Source organism: Theropithecus gelada, chromosome 3 (genome assembly GCF_003255815.1).
Source record: "Theropithecus gelada isolate Dixy chromosome 3, Tgel_1.0, whole genome shotgun sequence".
Classification (NCBI taxonomy): Eukaryota; Metazoa; Chordata; class Mammalia; order Primates; family Cercopithecidae; genus Theropithecus; species Theropithecus gelada.
Genome location: NC_037670.1, coordinates 23,750,276 through 23,764,026, shown reverse-complemented (window position 1 = coordinate 23,764,026; position 13,751 = coordinate 23,750,276). Strand labels below are relative to the sequence as shown.

The following is a 13,751-nucleotide window of genomic DNA, read 5'->3' as shown; positions in this document are numbered from 1 at the left end:
ATTTTCTTAAATTTTAAAGCTCAAGTGAAACAGACTGGTATTTTTTGAAAAATAAGGAGAAGCGGGTGGGGTGAATGACGCCTGTATTCCCAGAACTTTGGGAGGCAAAGGTGGGTGGACTGCCCAAGGTCAGGAGTTCAAGACCAGACTGGCCAACATGGCAAAACCACGTCTCTACTAAAAATACAAAAATTAGCCAGCTGTGGTGGGGCACGCTTGTAATCCCAGCTACTAGGGAGGCTGAGACAGGAGAATCACTTGAACCCGGAGGCAGAGGTTGCAGTGAGTCAAGATTGTGCCATTGCACTCCAGCATGGGCAACAGGGCGAGACTGTCTCCAAAAAAAAAAGAAAGAAAGAAAAAGAGAGAGAGAGAAAGAAAGAATCTGAGGAAGCTGAGAATATTTTAGCTTATTGAATCAGTTCTAACATAAAAATAAGAAATGTCATCTACTGTGTACTGACTACCAGAGCACGTTCACAATGAGGGAACAAGGGCATTGGGAAGTGCCTCATTTTAACAGCTGCTAAATGGTGGAGAGAATGCTCATGGGAGCATTTCCTCTAGAACCATATCCGTTAAGATTCCTGCAAACATACACACAAGTTTTATACAGAGCATTCTTTGGGAATGCTCTTAACTTCAATAAAGTTGACCTATTAGAATTAACTCATATGATGTAGTCTTTCAGCTGAGAGATGGAAATTTTTTAAACATGGATGATAAATGATTCCTATAAGCTTATAATTCATGTTCTTGCAAAAAGAAAAAGGATTTCCATTTTATTTTCTGCATGAACATAAAAGAGATGTGGGGGAAGAGGGCGGAGACATCCCACTGCCCTAATAAGCTAAAATGTGTATTTTTATACTGTAATTCACAGTTATGCTTTCAATATTTTATCTCATCAAAAGGAAGAGGAAAGAGGCTGTATGGGCAGGCAACATAAAGTGCTTTAAAAAACACTGGTTTATCAAAGCCGGGATATGAGTTCAAATCACATCTATACCACCTAAAAACTATGACTTTGGGCAAGGGGGTGTGGGTGGGTGTGTTTTGGTAGGGAGAAAGTGGTGTGTGTGCGTGTCTGTTTTAATGGGGAGAAAAGGGGTCTCACTATGTTGCCTGGGCTGGTCTCCTCAAGTATTCTGGTGAATACTGATCAACCCACATGCGTGAAGAAACGACAGGAAGCCAGGAAAAGAACCAAATGAAAGATCTGTGATAACAAAGGCCTGATGCACAAAAGGGCCAGCAACCATGCCTGTTCCCCCCAGCCAGACTGAAAAGCTGCATGATTCACAGAGCAATGGATAGACTGCATAAAAGGGTCTTGCGGCCGGGCGCGGTGGCTCAAGCCTGTAATCCCAGCACTTTGGGAGGCCGAGATGGGCGGATCACGAGGTCAGGAGATCGAGACCATCCTGGCTAACACGGTGAAACCCCGTCTCTACTAAAAATACAAAAGACTAGCCGGGCGAGGTGGCGGGCGCCTGTAGTCCCAGCTACTCGGGAGGCTGAGGCAGGAGAATGGCGTGAACCCGGGAGGCGGAGCTTGCAGTGAGCTGAGATCCGGCCACTGTACTCCAGCCTGGGCGGCAGAGCAAGACTCCGTCTCAAAAAAAAAAAAAAAAAAAAAAAAAAAAGGGTCTTGCCTAAGAAGTCAGAAGTAAATCAGTTCTAGGATAAGCACTGCTCCAAACCCATCTACCATATCTTAAAAAGATAAAATTGTTTCCGACTAGCTTAATTGTGTGACAGAACAAAGTTTAACCCTTACAGGAATACAAAAATATACAGCACCCAACAAGGTAAAATTCACAATGTCTGACATAATATTTAAAATTATAAGGCAGGTAATATATTAGGAAATACTCATAATGAAGAGATTAATGAACCAACCAGAATTGTCACATATGTCAGAATTAGCAAAGACATGTAGTTATTATATTACACATGTTCATTAAAAACATATATAAATGGAAGACATGAAACACAACCAAATCCAACTTTTAGAGATGAAAACCACAAGCAATAAGGTGAATACTATAATACATTGGCTGGTGATAAAAGCAAATAAGACATTCCAAAAGAAAATATAAACATATAATATAAAAATATAAAAAGATTCAACACCAGACATGGTGGCTCATGCCTGTAATCCCAGCACTTTGGGAGGTCAAGGCAGGGGGATCACTTAAGTCAGGAATTCAAGACCAGCCTGGCCAACATGGCAAAACCCTCTCTCTACTAAAAATACAAAAATTAGCCAGGCATGGTGGCACACACCTGTAGTCCCAGCTACTAAAGAGGCTGAGGCAGGAGACTCACTTGAATCTGGGAGGTGGAGGTTATAGTGAGCCGAGATTGCACCACTGCACTCCAGCCTGGGTGACAAAGCAGAACTATGTCTTAAGAAAAGAAAAAATTTCAAAAGAGCACAGTATGTGTTATTCATTTCTGAATGTATATAATCATTGAGGGGAAAAACTAAATCTTTTTTTTCTCATAATGGCTATTTCATGCCTAACTTGATGTCCCCCAAACGGTAGGCATTCAGGAAATGTGTATGAAACAAATATGTGATGTACTTATATGATTTACTCTGTAAGTGTAGCTAATATTTCATGAAACAAAGCAATAATAACTAATGTTTTCAAACATAAAACTAAAAAGATGTATATGGAAAAAATTTTACACTAACATAGTGTAGACACAGCAATAAAAATTATCCTAATGAAACAGTAAAAGAAAATAAAACAAAAAAACCAAAACAAAACCAGAAAAGCCCCGAGATACAGAGACTATTTAAGGGAACAGAAGAAATTATGATATCCAAAACTAATGGATAACACAGTTAAAAATGAGTAAAGAATCTGAATGTTTCTCAGCCAGGCTCAGTGGCTCACGCCTGTAGTTCCACCACTTTGGGAGGCCAACGCAGGCAGATCACTTGAGGCCAGGAGTTCAAGTCTCATATGGCCACCATGGTGAAATAGCTGGGTGGCACATGTCTATAGTTCCAGCTACTCAGCAGGCTGAAGCACAAGAACCAACTGGGAGGTGGAGGTTGCAATGAGTCGTGATTGCACCACTACACTTCAACCTGAGCAAAGAGGGAGACTGTCTCAAAAAGAAAAGAAAGAAAGAAAAGAAAGAAAAAGAAATTGAACATTTCTACAAAGACATAAAAATGACCAGTAAGCAAAGGAAAAAATGCTCAGTATCATTAGGCATCAGAGAAAGGCAAATCACAACCACAATAATACTTCCTATAAGTTAAAAAAACAAGTGTCCAGGATGTGAAAACACTGGAACACACATACACTGCTGCTGGAAATGTAAAATGGTATTCCTGCTCCAAAAAACCATCTGTCAGCCCTCAAAAGGTTAAACAGAGTTACCATGTAACCCAGCAAAGCCACTCATACATATGCACCCAAAAGAAAAAAGACTTGCACATGAAGTTCACAGAAACACTATTCATAGCCAATTAATGGAAGCAATCCAAATGCCCATCAACTGATAAATGGATAAATACAATGTGTTATATCCATACAATGGAATATTATTCATCAATAACAAGAAATATCTTGGTTTCTAAATGCCATTCTCCAATGAAACAGGCCACGGCCACCGAAAAACTGCCTGATTCCACAGCTGAGGTAGGGAAACTACAAGGTGAGCCTTGAACACTGAATAGTGCCAGCAGCTATGAAAACACTCAAAGGCGATTTAAAAGAAACTATCAAATGGACATAGGAGTCAACTTGAAGAGGTTCCCAGTGGCCAAATCTGCAATAAGGTAGCAACAAAATAATGATAACAATTCAGCACTGATTTTATTTTACAAAAATCTGAGTACATACTAATATAAATAAATGGGAAAGGAGGTGTATCTTATAGTAGAATTCTAACTAATAAATATAAGACAATGGAAAAAAATCATTATTTGAGGCAAGAATCATCAACGGATGCTACAATTAGTGAGTAGAAGCAGGATAAGAAACAGGATTATTTGCAACACATAAATATATCCCCATGGGACACTAATTACAATGGAAAAAGTATTTACTTCACACTGGAGACACCTGACACATACCCCCTAAATCAAACTATTAAAGTTAACACTCAATTAATGGACAGATTGACATCATGTGCCTCCTAAAATAATGCACTGAGAAAGACACATTACTTCTCTGACATTCTTGCCAAAAATGCAAAACCTAAATTTAATCGAGAAAAAACATCAGACAAACCCAAACTAATGGAAATTGTATAAAATAACTGCCCAGTAATCTTCAAAAGCCTTAAAGTCGTGAAAGACAGTGAAAAACTGAGGGATACCGGATTAAAGAAGACTAAGACGACATGACAATTAAATCCAAAATGTGAAAGGATATTAGCGAAACAGACAAAATCTGAATAAAGTCTATAGACAATAGTATCATGTTAATAATAATTTCCTGATTTTGATCACTGCAATGTGCTAGCTGTATAAGAAGGGAAATCTAGGTATTTAGAAAATCCTTGTACTATTTTTGTAACATTTTTTAAGTCTGAAATTATCTCAAAATGAAGTTTTTTAAAGTGCTATAAAAAATGGAGAGTACACAGGCCTGGCGCAGTGGCTCATGCCTGTAATCCCAGCACTTTGGGAGGCCGAGGCGGGCGGATCACAAGGTCAGGAAATTGAGACCATCCTGTGAATGGTGAAACCCCGTCTCTACTAAAAAAAATACAAAAAATTAGCTGGGCGTGGTGGCGGGCACCTGCAGTCCCAGCTACTCGGGAGGCTGAGGCAGGAGAATGGCGTGAACCCAGGAGGCGGAGCTTGCAGTGAGCCGAGACTGTGCAACCGCACTCCAACCTGGGCGACAGAGGGAGACTCCATCTCAAAAAAAAAAAAAAAAAAAAAAAACGGAGAGTACATATTGAAAAGAAGTATCAAAATGCAGATATTCCGAGATTTTCTTGAAAATTATAAAGAGAAAAACATCAAAGGATGTTACAAATCAGTAAAAACACTTACATAAAGAAAGCCTGGTGGTGAGCAAAATGGAAGCAGGAGATAGAGTACCCTTTCAAAAAGTTTAGCAAAAGGGAAATAATTTAGTAACAAAAATGATTGATGAAGTCAAATGTAAGGTATAAGAGACATATTCAAACCTGACTGGAGAAAGGTAGGAGGAAATTAAAATTGTTGAAGGGGATGAGCTAAGTGTAGGTACCAGGCCCTTGGAAGGCAACAGCAGTGGGATGGTAGCACTGGAGAACAGGCTGGCTTTAAATAGTTGTCTATTTCTCACAGGAAAAGAATAGAAAATCCATAATAAGACAACTTGAGGTAAGGCAGAAGACGGAAGTCAAGTTTGATCTTTTCCTTGAAGGAAGACCAAAGGTAAAAGACCAAAGGTAAAAAGACCAAAGGTAAATGAGGTAGGAAAAGTAGACGCTACATGAAGGATTTACGTTTTTTGGATTTTTTTGTTGTTGTTTTTCTGAGATGGAGTCTTGCTGTCGCCTAGGCTGGAGTGCAGTGGCCGCGATCTCAGCTTACTGAAACCTCTGCCTCCCGGGGTCAAGCGATTCTCCTGCCTCAACCTCCCAAGTAGCTGGGATTACAGGCACACGCCACCATGTCCGGCTAATTTTTTGTATTTTTAGTAAGACATGGGGTTTCACCATGTTGTCCAGGCTGGTCTCAAACTCCTGATCTCAAGTGATCCATCTGCATCGGCCTCCCAAAGTGCTGGGATTACAGGCATGAGCCATGGCGCCCAGCCAGGAGTTAAGTTTAATGCAGGGTTACATGAGAAATGACAGCAAACTACTAAGGTATTTATTTATTTATTTAAAAATAAAATGTTTTCATTATTTAACAAATATATATACCATTATCAGGAATTGGTTCCATGTCCCATGGGCTAAGTTTTTCAATTTCAGTATTATCCCACCTGTTAAAAAACAACAAATCTCTGGTTAGCCTTTCATGAAAACAAAATGTGGATAATAGGTATCCATTATAAAAGTAAAAGATACAAAATATGAAAATTAACCTCACTGCAGCAATACAATTTTAAATATTAACAGTAAATTTTTTTAAGAAGGATATATTATTAAAATAACAGGTTTAAGAACAAAACCAGATATCCTATGCGGCTTGCACCCAAAGTGAACAATAACTCAAAGACAAGGCATGAAGCCTTGAATTCCACCACAGCCACAATCAGTGGTTTTTATTCCATTGCCAATGAAAAGGCATCAAAGGTTTATTTGAAGAAGATTAATGATATAATATCTGCTTCTGAACTAGGACACTGACAATATGAGGCAAAGGAAATGTGGCTACAGAAATAGTTCCAGGGAAGCAAGCAGAACCTGAACCAAGGGGAGTACTAGTGAATAGGAAACAAAGGGAAGGTGCATGTCTGAGAGACATTTCAGGTCAGCCTGACATGACTTAATGACAGATAAAAACCATGTTTTTTTTAAAACCAGAAATGTATTATTCATACAACAACCGGCCACACTGAATTATTTGTAAATGATTAGTTTTCATCTGTATACAAACCTAACAACATAACACTGGAAATGACTATCAGGATACTGTGGTTGATATGGCTCTTGACTTAACACTGTTCCAAACCACCAAGCATCATCAATAATAGAGCGGAATCTGTCACCTAGGAGAGAAATGATCAAGTCTGAGGCATTTCTCTGCTAACATTCATTAACATTTTTTAATCTACAAAATACCATATGATACAGATAAAAAAGAAGCCAAAATCGCAATACAAAAACAGGCAAGCAGAGCTCCTAAACAAACCAAGAAAAACATGGAATAAAAAAATTAACATTTAGATTAAATGGATTTCTAGATGTATTCAACAACTCTAAGACTAAGACTTCGACCAGTGAAATAAACTGCACTAGATCTGTGTTTAGCATTCATTACTATACAAACATGAACTGCTATAGTAACTATATCTCTTCCCTCTTACCCTTCCCACCATTTACAAAACAAAACCAATTAAAAGAAAGAACAAAAGTCACCTATCCAGCACTGATGATTCTTCGGTATATAGATCAACAATTCTTTTCTCAAGGGAAGTTTTATAGAAACAAATCAAAGTTAAAGCTACAATTTATCCCCAAGAAAGAATATAATATACCTGGCAAACGGTCTTGAATAATTAAAGTATGCTTACAGTGAATTCTTCCAAGGTTTAAAAAAAATAATGCCACAACTACTAGACCTACATGTTTTACAGTCTTTAGTATATTTTCAAACGTATGTAAACATGAGTTTTACATATATTTTACTTCAAAATCACTTGAAACCATAGCCCCTGAAAGAAATCTAAGGAGACTGTTACAGCTTTAAACTTATAATTTGAGATAAACCACACTATGATTTTGTCCCAATCTCTAATACCCTAATTTAACAAACATTAATTACAACTGAATGTAATAATAAATTATTGTCATAAAAATCAGCTGCCTCAATTTTGAGGCCTAATACAAAAACATGTTAGAAGAGAGTGAGTCTTTGATATAAAAAATTAAGTGTATATTTTTCTTGCTATTTACCTAATACTAGAAGATAATTTCAGTTTAGATAAAAATATTTCTTCATACAAAAACAACCCTTTAAATAAAAAGGAGCCTTTAAAAATTAAGTTTTCTCATAATAAAAGTGTCTTTTCTATGTTTTTGCTAGCTGATCACCCTGGTAATCTTATGTTAAGACTTTTCAAATAAACCTACTTTGGCCTTTCAAGAGAAGGATTAAAATCCACTGCAAAAATGAAAACAAGCAACTTCTTCTTGCCATACTACTCAAATTCCATGCAAAAAGGTAAGAGCAAATATGGGGGAGCAAAATGAATTAAAGTGTAGTATTAACACGTCTGGTCCAGTAATTTCTCAACCACAAAAATAAAACAAAAACCGCTAAATTACAGGAGGCATTTGGGACTCCATCTCTAGAGTTTAACTGTAGATAATTCAGTTTTAAAAAAATTTAATGGACATGTTGGCAAAAATGAGAGCCTCTTTTTTGCTCTCATGGGGACTGAAAAATCATAATAGCTGGGAAACTTTAAAGTTATTTGGAACACAACTATACAACCTGCTAATGTTGCTTCATGTTATTTTTGTGGCTGTATGTTTTTCTTCAAGAAAAATTTTCTCTTCATCTACTCCCAAAATAATCCTGATTACTTGTGTAGATATTACCAGGACAATAATCTATAAAGAGGAGCCATATGCCCTGACAATCTTTCATGTCAGATGAGGATGATGAGGGACTTTATCTAAAATTTGCCTTCTTGTAGTACCCACAGAAAAAGGTAGCAATGGCCAGATATGGTGGCTCACGTCTGTAATTCCTACACTTTAGGGAGGCTGAGGCAAGAGGATTGCTTGAGCCCAGGAATTCAAAACCAGCCTGGGCAATACGGCAAGACCCTGTCTCCACAAAAAAATTAAAAATTAGCTGCACATGGTCGTGCACACCTGTGGTCCATCTACTCAGGAGGCTGAGGTGACAGGATCACTTAAGCCCAGGAAGCTGAGGCTGCAGTGAGCTCTGATTGCATCACTGCCCTTCAGCCTGGGCAACAGAGCAAGACCTTGTGTTCAAAAACAGAAGAAAAGAAAGAAAGAAGCTGCAGTAACTAGAAAGATCAATGTCTTAATATCATTTATGAATGTGTACACCAGATGACACAGCCTGGATAAAACTTAGTATTTCCAACAAAAATCCAAGAACTGATAAAAGAATGAACCATCCTATTTCTAACTCAGTAAACAGGCTCCTAGGATAGCATTCCATACCGAACATATATTTGTACACCTGTGAAACAGGTACTACAGTTGCTATTACCACCCAGCCTAATGACTTCATTCAATTATCAGTTATATCCTGAGATTAATGATCTACACAACTATGAATTAGCGAGTCCTCCTTAAATGATCACCACAAAAATCACATTCGAGTAATTTAGTGCCTACATTGAGGTACCAAAATTACTCCAACGTGTAATTTTACTCAAATGTGTAAAATTACATTGAGGTAATTTTAGTTTTTTAATTTTTCTGTCCACCTATACATTACATGGTTATAAAGCGTAAGTGTATATGCATTTTTTATTTCTTAACGAAACAGTGTCAAGTCTTCTCATTTAAGTCTACACTGTTACGATATCAAGGGTGAAATACTTGGGTATACCAGAACATTTTCAGTGTGAAATCTGAAATTACTTTTCAGCCTTCTGATCATTCTAGATCCTGGTGTAATTGTGTAAATTATACCAATGTTACATCAAAGATAATTATATACAATATAGTACAAGGAAGTCTGAAAGGAAGTATGTCTACTCTGGCCTATAGTCAAGGAGTGAAAATAATCTTTTCCAAATGTTATGAACCAAAAGAACAGAAGAAAAGTTGCTTGTCTAAAAAGTCTACATAATCGGGCCGCACACGGTGGCTCACGCCTGTAATCCCAGAACTTTGGGAGGCAGAGGTGAGTGGATCACGAGGTCAGGAGTTCAAGTCCAGCCTGACCAACATGGTGAAACCCTGTCTCTACTAAAAATACAAAAATTTGCTGGGCATAGTGGCACACACCTGTAATCCCAGCTACTCAGGAGGCTGAGGCAAGAGAAGCACTTGAACTGGGAGGCGGAGGTTGCAGTGAGCTCAGATCACGCCATTGCACTCCAGCCTGGGAAACACAGGGAGACACTGCCCGACCTGCCCCGCCGCCCGCCAAAAAAGTCTGCATAATCAGTAAGTACCAAGTGTTAAGTAAAATATATTTATAGGTCACTTATATCTCTTCCAGAATTTACATGTTTGTATACACTATAAGTAAGAGTCCCACAGCCAAAAAGTTAGACCAATAAAACATGAGATTAATTTTTAAGGGTATATAAAACTTAGTAAGGATAGACTTACAAGACTGCCAATTCCTCTGTCTTGCTTCATCATAAAATTGACGCAATACAAGAAAGTCGATAACATCTGGCATATCATGATATCTAGACAAAAATTTAAAAAATCATTAAACTCTCTACATAGCAGGTTATATAGTCTAAAAGCAACACTGTCCAAAAGAAACATAATGAGATCTACAAATGCAATTCTCAATTTTCAACCAGCTGTATTTTAAAAGTGAAATTTTTAAAAACCAGTAAATTTCATACCGTATTTTAAATACATCCAAAATATTTCAATATGTAATCAAAACGAGATATCTTACATATTTTTTCTTCATAACTAGTCTTCAAAATGCAATGTGTACATTCACAACACATTCATTTCTTTTAAAAAAAAATGTTTATGCCTCATACTCTGCCAAGTCTCATTTAACACATTTAATTCAAATCATCCACATTTCAAGTGAGCAACAGCCACATGTGACTAGTGGTAACCCTATTAGGTGTAGGAAATTATTTATTCCGAATTTTTTCAAACACAAAGGGCAGAAAAAATTTGGCCTGTATGTCAGAAATCTCCACCTACGTAAGTGGCATGAAAACCATATAAAACAGACTGCCCACACTTAACCATAACTGTGACATGCCTACTATGACTTCAGTGTGGGAGATGGGTTTCCTAGCCATCAGAAACTCGAGCCACATCTTAGGCTATCCACAGTGCTCTACTAGTTACCCTGGAGTTGAATGGGAAGGGCATGCTAATCATTACATCAGCAAAATGGCAAATTTAAATTTAAATAATTCCATTTTAAAAAATAATACATACCTAATAGAGAAAGATTTGTCCATAAGTTTTCCAGTTGCTGGATCTATAAATGCTAGTTTGAGGCAACAGAGTGTAGGGGGCCCAACTTCATATCGTATTCCAACTATTTTAACCAATTCTTGATCCTTTAACAGACATATATTTTTAATGGTTAAAATAAAAGCAATTCCTTAATACTATAATTCTCCACATACTGTTATATTAAGTAAACTTATAATTTAGGTTTCCAAACCAGCAGACAAGTTTAATCAATACCATTAATTACATTCAATTTTGCTAATCTCCACATATTTAATATAGTTTCTAATACAAAGAACATCCTTTAGAAAATACACTATAAAAGTATAAGACTGAAAACACAAATCTCTGATTAGCGTAATATCTAACAACAACCGCTGTTAAAAATCTAACATATTTCCTTCTGGCTTTGTTTTGGAAACAGGGTCTCGCTGTTTTGCCCAGGCTGGAGGGCAGTAGCACGATCATGGCTCACTGCAATCTCAAACTCCCGAGCTCAATCAGTCCTCCCACCTCAGCTTCCCCAGTAGCTGGGACTGACTACAGGTACAACATGCCACCACACCAAGCTACTTTTTTATTATTTGTAGAGACAGGGTCTCCCTATTTTGTCCAGACTAGTCTCGAACTCCTGGGCTCAAAGTGATCCTCCCACAACAGCTTCCCAAAGCGCTGGGATTATAGGTGTGACCTGCCACACTCAGCCAATGCACATTTCTATTTATATAGTTTTATATTATGCAGTGAAAATGTGTAAGCATTCTACTTATTCCTAAGTGTTCTTCAAAATCCTGATATTAAATTTCTGCCTAATACATTAAGTAATATTTGTTGAGAATCTACCATATCCTATGACCTCTTCTAGGCAGTAGGGACAGGACAGGAAACAGGTGAAAGTCCCTACCTGGATGGAGTATCCATCAAATGGATTTGCCATAGTCAACCCTCCCCCCAATGTCTGCTTCTCTGATACTAGGAATACAACAGATCATTCATCCACTTATTCACTGAACAAATGTTATTATTGTAATCTACCAAAGTGCTAAGCATAGTTCTCATCATTCACAGTAGTTATGTTCTATAAAGTCATCTAGAACACGAAAATACTAAATCGGTGCTGTAGAGGATATACAGGGATAGGCTCCTGCAAAATTCTGGTCCCAACACTGTAGTAAACCAGCATGTACATAACCTGGCTTTATGTGTTTCTGTTTAAAGGTACCTTATTTAATATGTTGTTGATCTGCAAACACTTAACTGATACCTGAATGAAGCTTGTCTAACACACTTTCTCCATAAGGCACATCTCAGCCTTCTAGCACTTAAGAACACTAGACAGCATGTCAGCACTATACTTAGGGGCCATTTTAAACAGCAAAATGACCACAAAAAGCACAAAAATGGAAAATATGTGGCACTGAACAGACCATGAAAAGGACACTTGTTTGCAGTGCGAGAGCTAAAAAAAGAAGGCAGAGCAACACCTTGTTCAACCTCAACTAGAAACATGCTCGTCAGGCAAGTCAAATTTTTCACCACCCTGAGCATGTACAGAAATGACCAAAAGGCTCCAAGAATACTGTTTTGGGGATTACAAATAAAGCAAGCATGCAGTTCACAAATACAGAATCCAAGAATAATGAGGATGGACTGTACTTAGGTACATAGTCCTAAGTTAGACATAAATAAAACCTCAAATGTATATAAAGCCTAACTCATAGAAGCAGAGTCATTAAGTTGAATATAAGTGTTAAAAACAGCTATCTTTGTTAAAATAATTAGTATTTTCTTCATGTTCTAAGTTTTTAAAAGTATCAAAATGTGTAGAATAAAAATATAAAAAATAAAAAACATGTGTAATACTACCCCACAGATCATCACCATTGACATTTTGATGTTTTTCTTTTGATTGGCTACAAATGTTTTTAAAATTTTGCTATCATAACCAGAAATACAATTTCACATCCCATTTTTCCTATTAGTAATACACTGTGTAAATGTATCCATCATTCATTCCACAAATATTTTTCAACCTTCAAGTACAAGATGGGCTGTACACAGTAAGTGATTGTGTGAATGCACCATGATTTGGTTAATTCACTATTGTGGAATATTTGATTTTTTTTTCCAGCTTTGTTTTTGTAAACAGTGAGTGAACTACAATACTCATGTATTTACAAGCATTTCTGTTTGTTTTCCAAATTACCAGACGAGTAAAATCACAGAATTAAAAGTTCCAAATATTTTTCAGTTTCAACTCCTACTGCCAAAATATCCTCTAGAAAGCCCGGACCACTTCACACACCCCACCAGCAATCTGAATAACTGTTAACAAACCAACATCTTTGCCACTTGCTAAAATGTGGAATTCTTTCTTGAGCTAAAAACAAACAAAATCACAAAATTGGCTAAGTACTGAAAAGGTAAAATTATTATTTCCTTATTTTAATATCCATGAGGTTAAACCTTTCTTCCAATTTTTATTTCTTCTTTTGAAAACTTGCATTTCTCCCTTTGAAAATCTGTCTTCAGTACATAAACATTTTTAAGATTGATAATACATATATTGCCAAGCTGCCTTTCTGAAACTCTAGGTTGTTGCATTTAACGTTTTACATACCAATCAGCAACATACAAATTTTGCCCATTGACAAGCCATTCCCACAGGATCTTAAGGTTTGGTTATAGCAGAAATGTTATCAAGTAGGAAAGAAAGTAATAAAATATGTTTCCAACAGGTTTTTAAATAGATTTGTAAATAATTTAACTATATATGTGCTAAAATGTTTAATGATTTAATAATGCCATCGTCCTACCCTAAGATCCATTTTTCTCCATGGCTCCTTATTAGGGTTCAATTCATAAATATTATTTCTTCTCACAGCCTCAATATAAGCTTCATGACCCTGTCGAAAATATATTACCTACAAAAGGGAAATATGCATTTAAAAATTAAG

The 13,751-nt window shown here is 36.9% G+C and overlaps 1 protein-coding gene across 1 annotated transcript in view; it reads right to left on the bottom strand.

Moving 5' to 3' along the window:
* BRWD1 (bromodomain and WD repeat domain containing 1) overlaps positions 1 to 13,751 on the bottom strand; it is a 130,387-nt gene that overhangs the window by 34,655 nt on the left and 81,981 nt on the right. The window contains exons 25-29 of the mRNA XM_025379045.1: positions 13,611 to 13,718; positions 10,777 to 10,901; positions 9,967 to 10,049; positions 6,575 to 6,686; positions 5,896 to 5,957 (exon numbers count right to left, since the gene is read on the bottom strand). Coding sequence (XP_025234830.1) covers positions 5,896 to 5,957; positions 6,575 to 6,686; positions 9,967 to 10,049; positions 10,777 to 10,901; positions 13,611 to 13,718 — 490 coding nt within the window. The remainder of the gene's footprint in view (positions 1 to 5,895; positions 5,958 to 6,574; positions 6,687 to 9,966; positions 10,050 to 10,776; positions 10,902 to 13,610; positions 13,719 to 13,751) is intronic.